The sequence below is a fragment of the Heteronotia binoei genome, chromosome 1, assembly GCF_032191835.1.
Source record: "Heteronotia binoei isolate CCM8104 ecotype False Entrance Well chromosome 1, APGP_CSIRO_Hbin_v1, whole genome shotgun sequence".
In the NCBI taxonomy this organism is placed as follows: domain Eukaryota; kingdom Metazoa; phylum Chordata; class Lepidosauria; order Squamata; family Gekkonidae; genus Heteronotia; species Heteronotia binoei.
In genome coordinates, this window is record NC_083223.1 from 70,750,823 (window position 1) to 70,771,298 (window position 20,476).

Consider the following 20,476-nt stretch of genomic DNA (forward strand, 5'->3'; position numbering starts at 1 on the left):
ATTGGAAAAGACAATAATTCTATGAAAAGTTGAAGGCAGTAGGAAGATGAGATGGATTGACTCAATAAAGGAAGCCACGGCCTTCAATCTGAGGACACGAACAAAGCTGTTAAAACAGGATGCTTTGGAGGTCACTGATTCATAGGGTCACCATTAAGTTGGAAGTGACCTATGGACACATACCAAACATAGCAAGTGGCTAGGAGGAGAAGCTTTATTGTACTGCTAGGCTTGACTCCTGTCTGCTGCATAGCTTGGAGTTAAGTAGCCCTTAGTCTGGATCTTGTTATCAAAAGTCACTCTGGATAAATGCATTTTATTTGGTGCTTTAGGCTTGATGAAACCTTCATCTTGTGTTTTAAATGCTTCCCCCCCCCCCTCCTAGCTGAAGACAGGCGGGAAGGGGAGAGTCAACTAGTCCCAAGCCTCATCAAATACCAACCCTCAGGGAAATGATAATGCTTTTCCCGGGCAGAGGCAATGAAATGGACAGCTTACACTTTAACTAGGAAGCTGACACCTAGAAAGGACATAAGATATGAGGGTTTAGAAAGTTTTCCTGGAGATTTCAGGGGAAAAAATTATTTAACCCATAAGGAGTAGGCAAATAGAGATGATAAAATCCCTTGGCATGAAGGAAGGGTGCTCATTTTGCAAGATCCATTCTGGAGGAGGCATTCTCACACCTGAGCTGTTTTGCTGCAAAGGAACTTCAAGAACAGAATGGAGAGGGAAATTGCTGAATTACAAATTATTATGAAATTTGGAACAAACACCTCCCCAGGACTGAACAGGGATACCGGGTTTTTTTTTATCTCATTACATATACTAAACCCACTTTCACCAAGTATAGCTATATATACACAGTATTCCAAAGTATGTCTCTTTTAGAATGGTGTATCAAAATAATTTTTTTTGTATTGACATATTTAAATAAAGAATATTGGCTGTTTATCTCAATACATATACTAACCCATCTTCCACTATATTTTAATGTATTCTTTTTTTTTCTAATGGCAAACTAGAATGATGTTTATATGTATGTTACATGTTTAAAATCAACCTCTGAGAAACTAATGGCCTAATTTTAACCCACAGCTAACATTACAACAGGCTCTTATTTATTGCACTTCACACCTAATGACATAGACATCAATACGCTATTCCGACTTATATTGTCTTGTTGTTTCAGCCTAGTCGACACAAGCTAGCAATCACCAGACCCCAACTTGTGATTCTTTTACTCTGCTAAAAACACTTCCATGATTTTGCATATTAATCCACTGCCCACTTTCTCTATATTTAGGACTGCTTGCCATTCCATCCTGATGTCCGATGAAGTGTGCTTCTAGCACACAAAAGCTTACATTCTGAATAAAACTTTGTTAGTCTTAAAGGTGCCACTTGACTCCTGCTTTGTTCTATGGAGAAATCAAGGTAATGGAAACTTTCAGAAAGCTAAGGTGCTATTATTTTTGAATCTAGCTCTTTCAAAATGCTGTAACTTCAAAGTTTAATGATCCAACATTAGAATAAGATCAGCTAGGGCATGTACAGAATGAGGAAAATGAGGAATTGTGTGTTTACACCTTTATTTTGTATTTCTTGCTCATTCCATTGCTGTGTAGAGAGTATTTATGTAGACATTGTATTTCTAATAAATTGTTTACTACTTTGAATGCCAGCAGTTGTTCTGTGAACTACACAGACCTCCACCTTGAACACAAAACAGGTGCCAAGGGAGGAGGGAGGTCAGTTGGGTAACTGCTAATTCTCTGGGAGTGCACAAGTGTGGTAAGCTGTTCCACCGTGACCAGGCACCAGGTAATGCAGACACAAGGTGAGGCCACAGAATGGAAATGAAGGAAGGGAAGCTGAGTGGAATGGCCTTCTCAGCAAGTGATTCCTAAGATGGTCAACAGCTAGACATGGTATCATAAGAGGGAGGAAAAAACCCCTCCAAGGGTCAGGCATGCCGGGAGAGTGATACTCTGCTGGATATAGGCTGTGGGCAGTCACTGAATTTTCTAGGCACTTCAGATGGATACAGAGCAGTGCTTGTGAAATGGCAAATCCCTTCTGCCAGTTACTATAATGAAGTTTAAAAAGCTAAGTGAACCCCCACCCAACTGAGTGACAATGAATATTTGACATTATTTGATGGTAGTAAAACAAAAGATGGTCAATTGTCAATATATTCAAATGATCAGCACAACAGCAAGCCTAAGCATGCATAAATTCAAACGTTTATGAGAAATATACTACACCTATTTTTGCTATCTGTGCTGCAAAAGCAGCTTATTAAAACTCTTCAGTCAAGGTATTCTGAAGATTCACAAGATTTACACTTGGGTGTATCATGGTACTTTCCAGAGATAATATTTTCCCATTAGTTTGGAGGATTTTCCCTTCAGAACTGGCATTTTAAACTGACCCATGCAACTTCTTTGCCTTCACTCCTGTACTACCTGTGATGTTGATAGGGTAATCACTTCTACCTTAAAGTCTAAAATTGAGGGAAGGGCATGAACCCTACAATGACTTACCCAAAGCAAAGTCTACAATTCACTGGGAAAGTCTTTGAGGGACGGATTCAAAGTTTTTACATTTCTGATGTGTCTTGTTAGCAGTCCTTGAGACAGTTTAAGGTCAGTGAAGCAAAGAAGTGGTACTTTTTATTATTCTTTCCCATAGCAGTGTCATGCCGACATATCAAGTGGTGGATCTGTCTAGAAAGACTATTTCTCATATCCAAATCAAGGAAGTTTCAAGACAGCACTTTTATCTTATTCATACTTCCATTGTGCTTTTCCTTGGGAAAGCTCAGAGCAGCTTATATAGAATAATCCCCCACCTAAGTGATAAATTGGGACAATCCTGCTTAGTTTAAACAATGCTACTACATGTCTGATTATTTTGGTGAGTGTGGGACTTGGCACTGTGTCCATGGTTTTTGCTTCAAATGTATTTGTTGTGTTGTCTGATTTTGTATTATGTTGGAATTTGTTTTGTTGTTGGGATGTTTATAGCTTGAAATAATTTTTTTTAAAATGAACTGAAGTACTATCTAGTGTTAAAAGTCCTTTTCTCTGCCTAAGATATGAAAACAATGAAAATAGGAAATGATTAATATCTTGGGGGATGCCAAGTAAGCCAGACCAATAGATGGGTCAGTAACCATGGCACACAAGCACTGGTTTAGGACAGGCTTAGCTAACATTTACCATCACTCTGCCAGGCTGGAATTAGCAGGACTGTTTTGGAACACTTTGCTTCCGTTGGAACTCTTTAGTTTGTAACCTGGGAGGCCGGGTCTGGTTGCAAGGAGCTAAATACCCTCCCCCTTGTCCTGACAATAGGGGAAAGATCTCTCCAATTCATAAGTTAATATAGACTTTTTAAATTAAGCATGGAAAATATTTTTATCCTAATTCGTTAATTAGGACTGCAGCAGGGATGCCACTGGGGAAGAGCCCTCCACTCACACAACTTATTGGAGGGTGAATCCTCTAACTGTATGCCATTTTAGTTATGCATTTTTTTCTAATTTCTAAATGCAGGAGTATGAACATTTTTCTTAGTGCAATTAAAAGTTATTAGATGTTTAAACAATTGTCTTCAATTGGTAACCAGTAGGGGTGTGCAATTTCTTTTCTTGGCATTTTCTGGTTCGGGTCTATTGGTCCTGCAAAAAAATGTAGAATTCCAAAGCAAACACCCACCCACCCAGATCCCAAGACCAGTAACATAGTTGGATCTGGGACTTTTTGGAAATCCTGATTTTTTTCCAGGTCCAATAGACGCAAACTAAAAAATACAGAGGGGGAAAAAAAGCAGCAGCGAAGCCACAAAAACGCAGCTGAGAGGCAGCTCAGCAGGGCCCCTTTGGGCAGTTCCTTTAAACCCAACTAGCCAAAAGAGATTGCAAAGCTGCAGACCCCATGGGGAAAATTCGCCCCACAGGCTCCACTGGGGCTCTGCTGGGCAGTTCAGTTTAAACTGGACTGCCCAACAGAGCCTGAAAAGCAGATGATCCTGTGGGGACAATTCTTCCTGTAGGCTCCGCTGGGGCTCTCTTCAGCAGTTCAGTGGAACAGCCCAAAAGAGTCCCAGCTGAGCTGGTAGGGACAGCACCCTTTGGCTGTTTTGCAGGCTGTCTTCTGCAGTCCCTTTAAACACCCCTTGTTTAAACAGACTGCAGAAGACCAAAAACAGCTGAGTGAAGGGAGCAATCTGCTCCAGCCGCTCAGGTGTTTGGGGTTTGTCAATAATTCCCCAAATATATCCAGGATTTTTTCAGTGATTTTTTTTTTGTTCTCCTGAAAAATGCTGGATACATTTAGAATGCTGAAATATCTCCCCAAAATTCTGATAAGGTGTTTTTCAGGTATATTTTTTTGTTTAGGTAGACCCGTATGCACACCTCTAGTAACTAGGGGCATCAATTCAAAATAGTCATATCTTTAAACTCTCTTCAAATACTTAAGAATGCCGACAAAGCTTCACAGCAGATAATAGAAAGCAGCAGAATGACAGATTAAAAGCACATTGCTGCTTCTTTAGTAACAGGCAGAACCAGGGTTCGTTTTGTAGAAAAATAGGTGGTGGAGCTCATCCAGGGATTGTTATGCAGCTGCACCTACTATTCAATGGACAAGGAGGGAAGGAGGAGGTGGAACTCTCAGAAAGGTTTAGGAACTGCGTTTCTGTGAGCTCCCACTGAATCCAAAGCCTGGGTAGAACTATCGAGGAGCCAGAAGTACAGTCTGGTCCTCGTTTTTTCACTATGAGTATTAATTTAAAAGAGAGTCGTTTATTTGGATGAGAGTTCAGCTTCAAATTGGCTTTAGAGGGAAAATACATTCTCAAGCCTACGACTTGATTTTCATGGGCCATAAGAAACTATTCTGGAAGGGATTTTAGAGCTGCCTTAAATGTTACAGTTTCCCTTCAGCAACTCCTACATCCCAGAGCAGGAAAGCACAGAGAAATAGACACAAGAAGCCAGAATTGCATTTTTCATGCTTTCCCATATGTGCTCAGTGAAGAAAATATTTAATATCTGAACTGGCCCCCGGGAACATGTTTAATACATACTGATGGGTACAATTAACCTTTCTAGGGGAAGTTTTGAGCATTAAAGTTTACCATCCTAGATTTCTTATACGGATAGACATGTGTTCTGTTTTACCTAACGTGACAACCTCATTTGCTCTACTGCCTCCCATCTACTACACTGCTTGCTTTGGGTCAGTTATTTTATCATGGTCTGGCATCTATTCTGAACTAAGATATATTGCCGGTATATGAGCAGTAAATGTACATCTTCCATGTCTTTGGCATAAGAAAAATTAAATATTAAATGTAACAGTTTAGTCAAAAAATTGCCTTAATACAGGCTCTTCTAAAAAGTAAACACCTGTGCTCATCAAACAAAATACAAAGGTCTGTATGAACAGCATTTCATATTAAACCTAACATTCTAGCAGTATAGAAATTATTTTTAGATGGTTAGTTTCCATAACAACATCTCTTATTCAGACTTTCCTCTCCTAACTTTACTAAAAAACCCACAAAAAACAAACCTGAACTCAAGAGCAAGAACATCAGCAATGCTTTTATTTCTGCCATTATTATAGCCAAGTGAGTCAACTTCAGCTTGTGTCTACAGAATAATGGCAGCAGAGTGATTGCTAAAATACACTATGGTCAAGCAAAATGAAAGCGCTTCAGAAAAAAAAAGATTCTAGATTTACAGAAAGCATAATTTATTACAACAAAAGTAGCAGCTCAGATAGTGAATTAAGGATTCCATCTTAGAACCTTATATTCCCTTGCACAACATAAGGACAAAACTGAAGATGTAGGTGTATCATATTATCAAATAATTGTCAAGGCTCGTTTCTATTCCAAGACACAGAGGCAAGATATGCATGTTACTTCCACTTAACCGTCCTAATATATGCACATGAATTAAAAAGTTTTCCCATTAAAACTATGCATTCTTAGGACTGAAGATTTAGTTATATAAAGTTACATTTGGCAGATCTGTTCACACATGACCTTTTATCAAACTGCAATCCAGAATACATTAACATGACCTATTAAGGTTGGGAAATATGCTATGATACAAGCAAAACAACACTACCCGCAAGGTGACATCAGGAAATCTGATTTAAAAAACTGCACAATATTTTGAAAAGTCTTTCTATACAAGCATGGGAAAAGGCAAATTCATGCAAACACAATGAAGATTTAGTGAGCATGAGAAGATTCTTTGAAAACAATGAATGGGTTTGGGAAGGGGCCGTCTGCAGGACAGGCAGCAAGCATGTTTAGTATAGCCAAACAGCGCAGAGGAGCTCTTAATGGCTTTTTAAACTGCTGTATTCTTAGACAGACCTAAACTTTCAGGCATGTATTTGACAGTGGTACTTTGACATCAGCAGGTCACAGAACTGGAACAGAATAATGCTGTCTTACCTTCAGGGGCATCAGCATCACAATCTTTAGGCACAAACACTGTCACATTTGCAGACTGTCCATCAGTGGTCATATTATTCTAAATGAAGGAAGAGACAATATCATTTCATGAAGACTGAAAGTTAAAAAAAAAAAATCAGATACATTGGGCATATAATTAGCTTTATTTTGGCACAATAAGCAAGTACCAAAGGGAAGCAAGTAATCCCAGAACTATTTAAAATATGTAATGCATATGAGGAGATAATAGGACTCAACATAAATTAGGTGTTAAACTAGTTTGTTCTAAAGTCCACAGAATTCAGCTTTTCTTACAACAAGACCTCGGCTACTTCTGAATTAACAGTACACAAGGCTACAGATCACTGATCAATGACTCATTTCGGTGTTACAGCTTTCTGGCAGTACACTCTTAGTCAACTTGCAGAAGTTGTGGAATAACTTTAGCACGGCCCAAGTTTGCAGTTCAACTCAGTTAATGGTACTGCTCCAAGCTGTTGGAAGTAGGTTGAGCAATGGTATGATCAACAAAGGCTGAGCCAAGACCACAGTCAGTACTGATGTTATCACAGAATTCTTTCCATGTGTCCCCGATTCCACATGGGCCCACTGAATCCAGGTTTTCATCAAACAGATTGGGTGTATGAGGTGGCTGAATCCCTCAACTCAGCTTGGGTTTGGTGGCATCATGTCTGTTGAGTCAGGATAGTTTATATTGCACCTTTCTTCCCAACAGGGAACCAAAGCAGTTTACGTTGCTCTCCTCTCTTCCATTTTATCCTCACAACAGCCAAATGAGGCAAGTTTGAGAGTGTGTGACTTGCCCAAGGTCACCCAGCAAACTTCCAAGGTGAAATGGGAATTCAAACATGGGCCTCTCAGATCCTAGACCAATATTCATCATTCACTACATCATAAGAATCACAAAACAAATGAAAACAACGGGATTACTTCCAGGTAACATGCTGAAAATACACTTGGAAAATGCATTCTGTTTTACTCCATTCCCCCATACAAGATATCTTACCGGAATTAGGTACTTTTGGCTTCCATACATAACATACTGAGGAGCAAGGCTGTAGATCATATAGCTGGTATGAAGAACAATAAATAACAGTATCATGCAAAGAAAGAGAAGTGCTTGAGGCCGTGTTCTACCCCGTCTGATCTTATACAGCTGAAAGCAAATATAAAAACAAGGTTAATGATATTTGAATTTCATAAAAACAGACTTGTAGCAGGATGCCTTCTTTCAGAACTAAATCTACACTCCTACTTTACTGTTTTGACATTATACACTTTTTAAATGCTTTACATTTAACTTGCATTCATTTTTTTATTATTATGGATTCTTTTATACATGTCCTTGATGCTTTATAAACCCAACATAAACAAAAATAAGTTGCAAGCTCTTCAGGGAAAGGACACAAGTTTTAATAATGGGAGAGAGTGTCAAAGGAAGGGAAGACATGAGAAAGAACTCTGGCAAGGAATGAATACGGGCACTATATATACACAGATACAGATCAGGATCCCCAAACTTTTTGAGCTTGTAGGCACCTTTGGAATTCTGACAGAGCATGATGGATAAAGCCACAAAATAGCTGCTATAATGTGGTTGTTGCGGGAGATGGAGTCAGCTACAAAATGGTTAACCCAGCTAACTTTCAGTCACATAGTGAAGATTCTTGTGCTGTGGAGACAGCTGCTGCCAAAGCAACCTTTTTAGGAATCTGCAGAATCAACAAAATTTCCAGTGGCCAATCAGGATCCTTGTTGATCAAAGCCCCACCTGGCTCCATTCACATCTAAAAACATTTGAGGGAACTGCAAAAGATGTCAGAGGGCATCAGGGTACCCCCAGACACCATCTTGGGGATCCATGATACATATTTGTGTATGTGTGAGTGTGAGAGAGATGAGGGCTATGCTAAGTATCCAAATGCTTCACAGTGCGTATGGTAGGGAGAAGAAGAGACAGTGACAACACACAGATTTTTTTTGGGGGGGGGGGGAATTCCTTACAAAAAGGCCAGAAGGGAGGATGTGTAAAGTCATTAAGGGAACAGGAGACTTAGGTGGAGCCAAGGATGGACAGTATGAAGGAGCAAAGATCACTGTGCCCCAGCAATGCATCTGACAGCCCCTTCCTCCTGACTTGCTTGTTGTGATAGAAAGGAGTTTTAAGAGAGAGATTTGCAGTGTAACAAATTACTTCACTTCATCAAACAGTATTTGAACACCACAAAGTTCTAAGAACTTATGGTGAGTAGGCAGCTTCAGCTTCAATAAAACAATACAGTACTAATAACTCTCAGGGGAAGCAAGAAGGTATGATTTCAAAATTAGAGAGGCCCTGAAGGGATTACAAGCTGTTCAGTGCTAAGGCAGCAAAAGAAGCCTAAAACACAGAAGTTCAATAACGGAAAATAAATTCCAGGAACAGCAGAAACAGCACAGGCTCTGATCTATTTTTAACAAGTAAAAATCAATTTCAATCAGAAATAAGATTGTTTAAAGGGACTTTGTTTCCTTAAATAAATAAATATTTTAAATGTTAATTTTCAAAAGCTTGTTTTTCAAAGAAGCCTTTTAGAAGAAGAAATCTGCATTTAATATAGTTAAAAGTTGTTACAGCAAAACCTAGTCAGTAAAATTAACTCTGAAGCACACAGCACAATAAGTAATATACTATGATAGAAAGCACGACTATTGAAGACAGGTTGACTTGTCTGCAAAGAAAAGGAATTTATTATACATATGTATGCCGGATTTTTTTTTCCTAATTGAAAGTGGTCATAATGGAGCTAAAGGCCTTCCCCCTCTTATGAAGAGCTTACTGAGAAGGTGTTTGACCAATTTCATCTGAAGAGCTGTATGTAACTCAACACACTGTCTCTTATATGCATTTACAATTTCTTATTAACTGAAGTATTTACCTAACACAATGAGCTCCCATAGAGGAAAGCTTAGACGAAGGTAGAATAAATCAAAACTACTTTACCCTTATCCAGAAGAACCATATACCCATGTTTCGTATCCCTGCCATTGAAGTGAAGATAAAGTACATAATAATAGTAGTAATGAGGATGTAATCAAGAGGAAATACCTGGAAGACAAAATATGTATTAATTTAACATTGACTATAACCTGGCTTTGTTTCTACTTTCAAAACAAATTCCCTCCTTAATGAAATGAAGCATTGTAAAATAATATTTATGATGGGTTAAGGAGTAAAAGGAAAAAAAGACCAAGTGTGGTTCTATGTCAAAATGTTGCCCTGAGTAAAACTGAACAAGCTCTGGTGGAACTGGTGAATATTTCCAAATATCAGTCTAGAAATGAAGATATAAAAGTAATATCCAACAGTCAGCTATTTTATAACTGCACTCTATTAACTCTGCTTTATCAAGATTCTTGAAATAGCATCATATAAAATTTACCACTAGAAAAGTGAGTTGCAAGCAGAAGAGAATAACAAAGTACCTGAGCAGCAAGAATGGCAACTGTCTTACACAAGCACCTTGCTAGCTAGACATGTTGGTTTGCAAACTAATATTATACAGCAAAATGCAGTTCAAGATGTTGGAAAGTTCTTTCCCCAACAGACAAGTAAGTAAAGATAATGCCAAAACCCAGGAAATTGAAAACACAGACAAGTTGCCTAATGTGGACAAAACCCTCTGAATTTAAAGCTACAGTATGACTTAAATTTATTATATAGCTCCATGCTACAATAGAAGAGAGATGTGGTAATATCTACATTACTGGCAATCTACAGGACAAGCTACTCATATGGGAAAACTCCTCATATGGGACATGCACCATCCATCCATCCGGAAAACAAAATAGTGATACATAAAGGATACAAAAGGAAGGAAGGGTTATATAACAGACTACAAGTATCAAAGATCATTCTACAGCACAGGATATGCATGTTTGAATGATGCCCAAATGCCTGACACAAAAAACTCAACCACACTAGGAAGGATGCTAGGTTACATTTTGCCTCTGCCTGCAGAAAGCTGCATGCAAGAAGCAAGACATATTGTAATGAACATATATGAACATATGAAGCTGTTGGACCCTTGGTCCATCAAAGTCAGTATTGTCTACTCAGACTGGCAGTGGCTCTCCAGGGTCTCAAGCTGAGATTTTTCACACCTATTTGCCTGGACCCTTTTTTGGAGATGCCAGGGATTGAACCTGGGACCTTCTGCTTCCCAAGCAGATGCTCTACCACTGAGCCACCGTCCCATCCCCATATTTAATTATGCAAAACTGTGCCTGCACTCCAAAGTGGTACAGTACCAGGAAGACACTAACACATGCTGCCATGAGAAGATGCACATGGGTCCTAAGGACAAGTTAGCTAGGCAATGCTCTCTACGACCTCATGTTGACTCAATTATTGAGGTAGGAAGATTAAATGAATTCCACCTTAAAATCAATTTTAGACACATATCCACTTACTGGAGAACTGGCAGAATAATTTTGTAGCAAAGGAAATTTTCAGTCATCTCTCTCCCTCTGGTAGCCCCAAAGTTCCCTTTCAATTCAAATTCTAATCTCCATAAAGGGTTCCAATTCTGCATCATGCTTAATCAAAGGAGTCAGCTGATTCCTCATTCTTGCATTGCTGGGGTGGGGGGACTTTAGAGAGAAAGGGGCTTAGTGACCTCCAGGTCGGAGGTGACAAGTCACCTTAGTAAAATGTATCTATTTGTGGTTGAAGAGGATTCAGCCCTAAAAGTTTACTGGATTAGTAAGGGTTTTAAAAGTGTTTTGTCTGAAGAAACAGACATATCCACTTCAAAATGATTTCTAATTCTAGCAGGCCTAGAAAGATCTAATCTATGTCATCTGCAAGTCTCATATGATGATGATTTTCTGACAATATCTAAATTCGTAAAATAAGTTACTTATCATGTCTTTTCCTATTTAAACTTGCTTCCTTCCTAATAGGAACGCTGCTTACCACTGCCTTCCCAGCATCCCAAAGGGTATAACAATTTATCTCTGATTACTTGGCTTAAAAAATATGTTTCTCATGTAGTAAGTACATCAAGCACATCCTCATTTTTAAAGCTTTTTTGAGCTTTATATTGTTGATGACTCTCTACTGCTTTCATTGCTTATTAGCATTAATCTAAATTATAAGTACTAATACACAGTCAACATGCATTATTGCTCCTATATTCATTTGATATAGGACAAAGGTTATGTTAAAATATATCTATTCTTAAAAGCCACTACAGAGAGTGAGTAATAGTAAGAGCTAGTAGCAATTCTTACAAGTCACTGTATTATCCTTATGAGCACCTAGTAGCCCTGAGTTTTTTCCTTAGGAAAGTATGGGTGTCCTCTCCTCAGATCATGTCATTTTCTATAGTGCCCCACAAGTTACGAAGTACAATGTGTGTTCTTCCCTGGTTTCCTTTTGGACATATTTAGCAAACATTTAAGTATTTCTTGAAAACTCTATTTATATTCCACCCTCCCAGCAAGCGGGCTCAGAGCAGATTACATCAGATAAAAAAAAATACATAATAATTCAGCAGATTAAAACTGTTTAAAGTATCAATATAAACAGACAGGACACAGAGTCACAGAACTGGATTAAAAACTACAGCAAATTCATGTACTCATTGTTTTACTGTTTTATTGAAGAGTGCTTGCTTCTGGTGAGATTCATACAAATCAAAGTGCTACATTGACTCAACATTTGTCTGTTCCTGGTTACATACCTTCCACCATCATGTATAAGAATATTCTACAAATTCAGAATACAGGTATTTCTAAACATAACAGTTACAACATTGTTTCTTAAACTGTGAAAAGGCTACAAAGCTCTAAAATCAGTCTAAGAATGCCTATAATGCTCACTACTTTAATGAGAGTCTCTTGAAGAAACATATCTGAAAGTTCTTTAATGCAAACACCTACATTTTCTCATACTGAAGATTCACTTACTACAACTTTACAAGCTCCCATATCTTTACTTACAGTTTGTAGAACAGGTAAAAGCATATTCAGTGGATTGGTCAGATTTGTTCCCAAAATTAGAAATCCCGATTCTATGCCAGCTGAATGCAATGCTTTATCCAAACTGTAGTAATTTGAGAAATAAAAGGTTACTGCATTTTTTAAACACATACATAACAAAAATCTGCAGTGCCATCCTAAAAAGGTCTGCTCAGAATCCTACTCAGGTCTACTCAGTAGGGTTTACTCCTAGCTAACTGTTCTTAAGATGGCATTGTTGAAGTCCTATACACAACAAATTTAAACAACTTCAATTTAATTATCTCAGCTGTATGGGTTGGGGGGGTGGGGTGGGGAGAGAACAGCAAAATGTTCCAGGCAACTGATGTTAGTAACTGAAAAGCTCCCACACTGAACACAGAAGCCCATGACAAACACAGTGCTGGAAACAGAAATATGATCATATTATTGCTTTGCAGTGACTTTATGCTGTGAAGAATCATAAAACCTTTGTGTTATGAGAAGCCCACAAACAGCAACATTTCTGTATTCCATGGTCTCCCTTCCTTTTATTGCCCTCTATTGCCACCCACACTTTCCCATCAATGTCCCATACATCTCTGACAAGGGAGAAGTACTTTCAGTATGTCACTGACATCTGTTTTACAACTAAATTTTCTGCAAACTGTAGGTCATCACTTAATTGAAGTTAATGGGTACCCACCAACATACAACACACACACAGTATTTCTCATCTCGTCAGTTATTAGAAAAGGGAATAAGTATTCAACATGCTTTTTAGCTTGTCAAATCAATTTCTTCATTTTATGCTATTTTCTTTCAATTTATATGAAGATCATCAACTTTAGCAGGCAAGGCAGCAAATGCAATAAATAAGGATGATACTGAGGTTAAATGGCTTAATATTTACTTAATTCAGGGCTTCACAAGTATGAGCTTGAAATCACCAGAAAAATTCCTTCTGAAACCTGATATCCCAATGCCTCCTCTGGACATCAATTCCCTCAGAAGACAAGAGCTGGCAGTCCTGCCTGCGGAGTTTCAGCTGCTAGACCATGTAGCTCTTGAGTGCCAAAACCCCTGCCTTAAGAGATGGGGCTAGAGCTGCCTGACCAATCTCAAACCTCAAAAGCCCTACCAAGGCTCTTTAAGACTTGAGCACTGATTAAGAGGCAGGCCTGGAGATGTCTGACAACACAGGGTTTTTGGCACTCAAAAACCACTGATATCCCAAAATCCTGGATCCTACCCATGCTCAGCTCTACCTTTTTCAGTTTTAAGTTTATTCCTGGGGGTGTGGGGCTGCTGGCCATGTGGGGCAAGCAGGCAGTGGAGGGAAGGGGAAAATCATCCTCTCCTCCTGCTCCTGGGATTGGAAAGAGCACTGGTGGAAAGAGGGGAGCATGGGAAGGATTCAGGATCACTAGCTCTTACCCTATGTAAGAGGCAGGACTGGAGCTGCTAATGAGCCAACTCATGAGCCTTAAAGGCCATGCCTCAGAAGCTAGGCTTCAGCTATAGCATCAGCTGTTTTCCAAAAGCTCTGCTTAAATTGACAGCTCCTCGAAGTGTAGACACTGCGAGGGAGCAGTGCAAAGAAAGTGAGAACAAGCACACACACGAGAAAGAGGGAGCAAGCAGAGGGAAGAAATATGTAAAACCATGTTCAATTAGGATCAGGAAGACTTGATTCAAAAATAGTGCCGTGAAGCTCACTGAATGATTCTGAGCCAGTTACACTCACTCCACTTTTGGTGCAAAGGAAGTGGAAATGTGCACAAAAACATAAAATCTGCATTTAAAAAAAGAAAACTAATTTCTTTGGTTGGAACACTGCCAGAAGATGGTGCAGAATCTCTATAGTGGATCCTTATTCAGAATTAACTATCCATTGAAATTAAAGGCTTAGAATGGAATAACTCTGAAAAGGACTACACTGTCAAAAAGGGGCTTCCCTTCCCCCTTGGCATCTTTTACCTTGTCCAGCCAATCCTATGCTTGTTTACTTAAAAGTAAACTAAACTCAAGGAGTCATGCATTGTACTGCAGTCTGCAACTCTATTAGCAAACTCTATCAGTATTCATTTAGAAAATAGATTAAATACAAAATTGAGAGAAAAGCCTGACTGGGTGGCATGATCCAGTGGTTGGTGAGTAGGGCGATCCCCACCCCTTAGCTGCAATCCCATCTTCCTAGGGTAGAGGAAGATCTGGAAATGAACAACTTCCACACTTTCAAAAACAGATGTCATCATCCAATATAGGGTGGAGTCTGCTAATGTCTCAGAGCAGGTGAAAAATGAGATTATTATGGCAGCTCCTAAAATTCTGGTCTGGCCCTCTGATCCAAAGAAAATCTATCATGACCTGACTTAAGTTCTGTTCTAAATTTAAGCAACTACATACACCCAGCGAGGGAGGGGGAGAGAAGAGGTAGGCTGGCATGAAATGGAGTTTCTTCACATCAACAGGTATCAATTTCACTTTTCAAAAATAATTTACCTCATAGTGAAGACTACAGGCACAAAAAATGTACTTACTTTGACAAGAAAAGAGAGATGGTGAACAGCAGGGCCACAAGGATGAAAAACACACCCCAGACAATCTAAAAGAAAGCAAGCGGTGTCTTAAAGTTACTTGTCTAAGGGCTACAATGATATCATGGAGCACAAGGACTGACTTCAATTTCTAACACAAGAAGCTTAAGACACGTTCCACCCACCCCCAAAGCAGAAGAAACAAGAGAGAATGCTACGAAGGTTACTCCTACAGGCATGTCAGATTGACATTAAGCAAGTAAAATTGGCAGTAAAGTCATGCTGTTTAGTTAAAATATACCTTCTGTACATGGCACATATACAGGCTATAATTCACATATATAAACACTTGGCACAACTGGCCACTAATTGAAGAAATCCTGTCCTGTAAAGTATTTTTCACCTCAGAGTGAGATCTGCTCAACAGAACAAATACATCTGTGAATCCACTTAGAAAACACTAATGGCAACATGTATTGAAAGTCAAGCCTACACCAGCAGGAGGGGAATCATGTCAAAGAGCATGGGATTTTTTTTTATATGACAACCATGAATTTCTTTTAAAAGCAATCTTCTCTATGCAGATATAACCACATGATCTCTCTTCTTCACTTTTTCTTCCTTGAAGGAGCTCTCTGCAAGTTAATTTTTCTGTGGAAGCTCTTAAGGAGCAGAGAGTAACTGAACAAGTAGTCAGTATGCCCACTGCTCAACTTTTTATAACCAGAAGTCATTTAATACCTATGGCCAAATGGAAATAAATAAGATATTGCAGGTTATTAAACAGCTGTGCTTCTAAAGGACCCATCAGCCATGCTTCAAGAAATATAATCCCTATTAATATATAAGCATTTTGGTCTGACAGAACTTTGTATTAACTGTTGAAATACAGATGTTTCCAATTCTTGCTAGTACTTTCTACAGTGCTGTACATTAAATACAAATGTCAACAGAGTGAACTGACAGAGCCCCTCATTCTGGGAATGCTGGTGATATTTCTGCTTTCTTGGTTTAAAAGATAACAGCAACCAACAATGAAAGTGCAATCCTTAGTAACCAAAGCCCTTTGCATGTAAGAATATCTATATATCTTTTTTTTAAGAAAACAATGCATACAACTTGAAATAAAACTATATTCCTTTATAACTAATGGAAGTGTATGGTATGTGTACATGTAACAGTCACATGAACATGTATCATGTTATGCATACTCAGTCTTCGGAGAGCCAGTTTGGTGTAGTGGTTAAGTGTGTGGACTCTTATCTGGGAGAACTGGGTTTGATTCCCCACTCCTACACTTGCACCTGCTACCATGGCCTTGGGTCAGCCATAGCTCTGGCAGAGGTTGTCCTTGAAAGGGCAGCTGCTGTGAGAGCCCTCTCCAGCCCCACCCATCTCACAGGGTGTCTGTTGTGGGGGAGGAAAGTAAAGGAAATTGTGAGCCGCTCTGAGACTCTTCGGAGTGGAGGGCGGGATATAAATCCAATATCTTCTTCCAAGATGAAAGAAAGTTAATTTTTTAAAAATAACCTTATGTTAAATGGCTTCACTATGTAGAAGAAAGTTCTAAAAGCAGATGCATTTTGCTGTTTTCACAGTTGTTTGTATTAACTACACAAAGTATAAATGGACTAGAAAAAGGGCTGTGGCTCAGAGAAACAGCTCATGTTTGGCATGCAGTAGGCACTAGGTGAAATTCTCTGGATTCCCAGCTAAAAGATCTTAGTCAGCAGGTGCTAGAAAAAGACATTTCTCCAAGGAGGAGGAGAAGAGCTAGTTTTCTCCCCCACTTTTCACTACCTGAAGGAATCTCAGAGCAGCTTATGATTGCCTTTCCTTCCTCTCCCCACAAAAGACACTCTGTGAGGTAGGTGAGGCTGAGAGAGCTCTGAGATAACTGTGACTGGCTTAAGGTCACCCAGTTGGCTTTGTGTGGAAGATTGGGGAATCTGTTTAGCCAGATTAGAGTCTGCCACTCTTAACCACTACACCATAAATGGCTCTAAGAAAGGCCCGACCAGAGTATACGATAGTGAGTTAAACTGGTCAAAAGATACAGCTCAATGTAAGGCAGCTTCCATAAATTCACATGTTGAATACATGTCTAACATGCAGGACTGAAACTGAATGCATGACGGAGGTGATAATTTACAGAAAAGTTGGGACTAAACCAGCTGCTTTCAGGACAGTTTAGAGATCCTAATAAGGTCTATTCTCCTGATGGTCTAGCACAGTAGGTACTGAATACAGCCACATGAGACACAAACACCATGTTCTGATCAAAGCATAGGTTAGCTTTTCCCACAGCTGTTGAATGTGGCCAAACTACTCTTGCGTCCATGTGTGAAGCTGTTTGTACGGAATATTTTATTTATTTTGTACGGAATATGTGAATACTTCACATGGCATCTACTTCTGTTTGACTGCTTCTGTGAATGGCAACCATAAATAGAAAACAGAATGCTCAGCAGCTACTATGCAAAATACAACTGTAAAAATGGATCCTTCAAGAAATAAAAACTACATATAAACTAATGATGCTAGATAAGATTCTTTGAGGAAACGAACAGGTGACAAGTGATTGAATTTTTCTGCCTAAATAAGTTTTTGCATCTGTTAAAGCAGAATTCATTTGTCTTCCTATACATGGTTGGAGCGGGAGGACTATTCAGTAGTCCTCCCTGCAGACAGGGTCTGTATAAGACTTCTTTTGCCACTTCATATCTTGAATGCTTGTTCATCTAACCCAGTTAACCTCTAAAGAGAGAAAATAAGACTAGACTCCCTATCAACTGTGTTCAATAGACCTAGAGTTGGATGAGGCCCTGAAAGATAAGCTTGCAGGAAGCTAGGCCATCATTGTGTACATAAGCAGGTATCTAGAACAGCTGGGTATAAAGATCAGTTCTACACCCATCAGTATCATGGTTTGGAATGTCACTTTAAATATCTGGGATATACATCATGCGTACTTGGAGATACAGAGATACAGAAATTTTCAAATTACACCTATTGAATTTAATCCCAGGTTCAAATGGAAAAGTACTTTGCAGATATAACCAAGATGCTGCAAGTAGTCTTTGAAAAATGTATATAACTTGATATTTTTATACCCCAAAAGACCATATTCTGATGAAAAAATAAAAACGATGTAACAAAAGAGGCATACCGTTACAAATGGAGTCCTAAGCAGTAGGTATTTTTGTTGCTCAGGCACAATCCTGTTTTTTAAAAATCCCTAGTGTCTCTTTGAGCTTTTGTTTCTTCTGCGTTCCACTACACTTCTGCATTCATGCCTTGATGTTTCAGACACTAAATTCAATTTGTTGTTTATTTGTTCATCCCACAAGTCTATTCGCACATTTCTCCAACTGTCTACTTGTCTTAATTTGATTCACTATTTGTCCTGTTTTATCAGTAACTTCAACCATAAATCTTGTTCCCATTTCCAAGTTAGTTTATATAGTTGCTAAATAGAATCTGACCCTGTGGCACTGCACAAATTTCAGTGGCTACACTCCTAAGCGTATTTCAGGGAGACTCTGTTTCCAAGTACATCAACAGAATTTACTTCCAACTGAGCTTGAAGTCTAGCATGCCACATAGTTACCCAGAATATTGCAATAGCATTCTTCTAATTTGTACATCTTGATTTTAGTAATATGACATACAAATTATTCAACCACAACGAAAACAAAAATAAATACCCAAAATTTAGTGTATGTAATGAGCTGAAAAACACACAAGATCCAACCAGATTGCACAACAAACAAACTGCTTAGGAACCCATTGTTAGATATTAGTTTACATTGAACTTGACTTACATTAACCATCCTGATTGTACTTCTATCCATGGAAGAGTGAGAAGTCCTTCTCAGGACACCTCCATCCCACTGCAGACTCCCACATGGCCCCCATGGTGTTCATGTTTCTCTTTCACTAGCTGATCCTCTACAGTCTCTCTCACATTACACTGGCAACTCCTCTATTCTATGCAGCATAGAAAGTTATACAAAAAAAAAGTCACAAGCATCCTTTGAACAGTTTTATGGCCAATATTTCTATCCAGTAGCTGAACTTATACTGTCTGACACCAGTACAACTGTTCCAACTCAGACCCCATCTCATTAACTAGTTGCTACAACTTAATAGCTTAAATAAGTTGGGGGAGGGACAGAAAGCAATATGAATTAAATTCCAAATTATGAATTTTGTTAGACATGGAATGTGTTTCTCAATAGTGTAAAAAGCAGAAGATCTTTACTTTCAGTGGCCTCATGGCTCCACAGAACTTCATCCAGCAGCTTTTTTCAATATATTCCAGACGTCTCCCTCTTCTTCGAAGGCTTCTTAGTCTTTCCTCAAGTTGTTGCAGTGCCCGTCTGTCCCGAGTTGATAAAGGCCGACCATCTTTACACTATGTATAAAAAGAAGGGGATGGGGCGGGGGAACAAAAATTTGAAGTTAATCATACTTTGCATGTATTTGACTAATTCAAAGCCACAACTCTTTTTCAATAGCATTGCTCCTCTAAATGTGTCACAACTTTTATATTCTAGTATTACAGTATTCTAGTATAACAGGTAATTCAAATTGTTGTGAATATAAGAAGTGATAAGATGTTAACAGTCAGCAGTCATAACTGGGAAGATTAATGCCAAACTAACCCAGATTTTCTCAGTTTTAACATTGTCCATGCACTGTAAGGTTCTTCTTCATTTTGAAATGTTGCACACTGTTCAAACTATCAAAATAAGGATGGATGCAAAAGCAAACTTTGTAGGAAAGAGCTCTCAAAAATAAGTATTTAAGACCACAAACCTTTGATTTAATCCTTTGTATATTTTGCTCAACTTCCTCAATATCTTCAGTGTTTTCCAGGCGTTCATAGCTAGCATTTCTTGTTCCCTTTATCAGGTTCAGAGGCAAAGCAGACATCCCATAAGCCTAAAGAAATAGCAACAGTTAACTGAACCTACCAAACCTAAATGAGGCAAGACACAACATACTCATTTTAGCTGTCTCACTGGGCTGCTGTGTTTCATTGAAGTACAATGAAAAATTGTTAGACTGGTTCTCTTGGCTCTCTCCCCCTTGTTCAGATTTACTTAAGGTTAAGAGATAAAATAGTATACCAGTCTAAGCATCTTGATAGAAGCAAACTCATAACAGAGGTATCACTAAGTCATTTTCAGTCAGTTCTGTGTACTGTAAACAGTGGACCATGCTCTAAAATCAGGACCGGACAACTGTCCTGATAAAACAAAGATAAAGTGTGACATTTAACTAGCTTACTTTTTAGGTTCTCATATAACCTCCTTAAATTTCTAAAGAAAATCAAGATGAAAGAAATTTAAAAGATCTGAACATCTGGGAAATAAACATGAATTATTAAATATTAAGTACATTTGCACTTTCAGTTTAATATTACTCAGTTATATAGCTAATTG

General features: G+C 38.7%; 1 protein-coding gene across 2 annotated transcripts in view; it reads right to left on the reverse strand.

Annotated features, from left to right (window-relative positions):
- LMBRD1 (LMBR1 domain containing 1) overlaps positions 1–20,476 on the reverse strand; it is a 95,084-nt gene that overhangs the window by 12,458 nt on the left and 62,150 nt on the right. For both annotated transcript variants that reach the window (XM_060235498.1, XM_060235507.1), the window contains exons 8-14: positions 19,848–19,973; positions 19,291–19,443; positions 15,030–15,094; positions 12,490–12,592; positions 9,488–9,592; positions 7,511–7,660; positions 6,484–6,562 (exon numbers count right to left, since the gene is read on the reverse strand). In XM_060235498.1, coding sequence (XP_060091481.1) covers positions 6,484–6,562; positions 7,511–7,660; positions 9,488–9,592; positions 12,490–12,592; positions 15,030–15,094; positions 19,291–19,443; positions 19,848–19,973 — 781 coding nt within the window. The remainder of the gene's footprint in view (positions 1–6,483; positions 6,563–7,510; positions 7,661–9,487; positions 9,593–12,489; positions 12,593–15,029; positions 15,095–19,290; positions 19,444–19,847; positions 19,974–20,476) is intronic.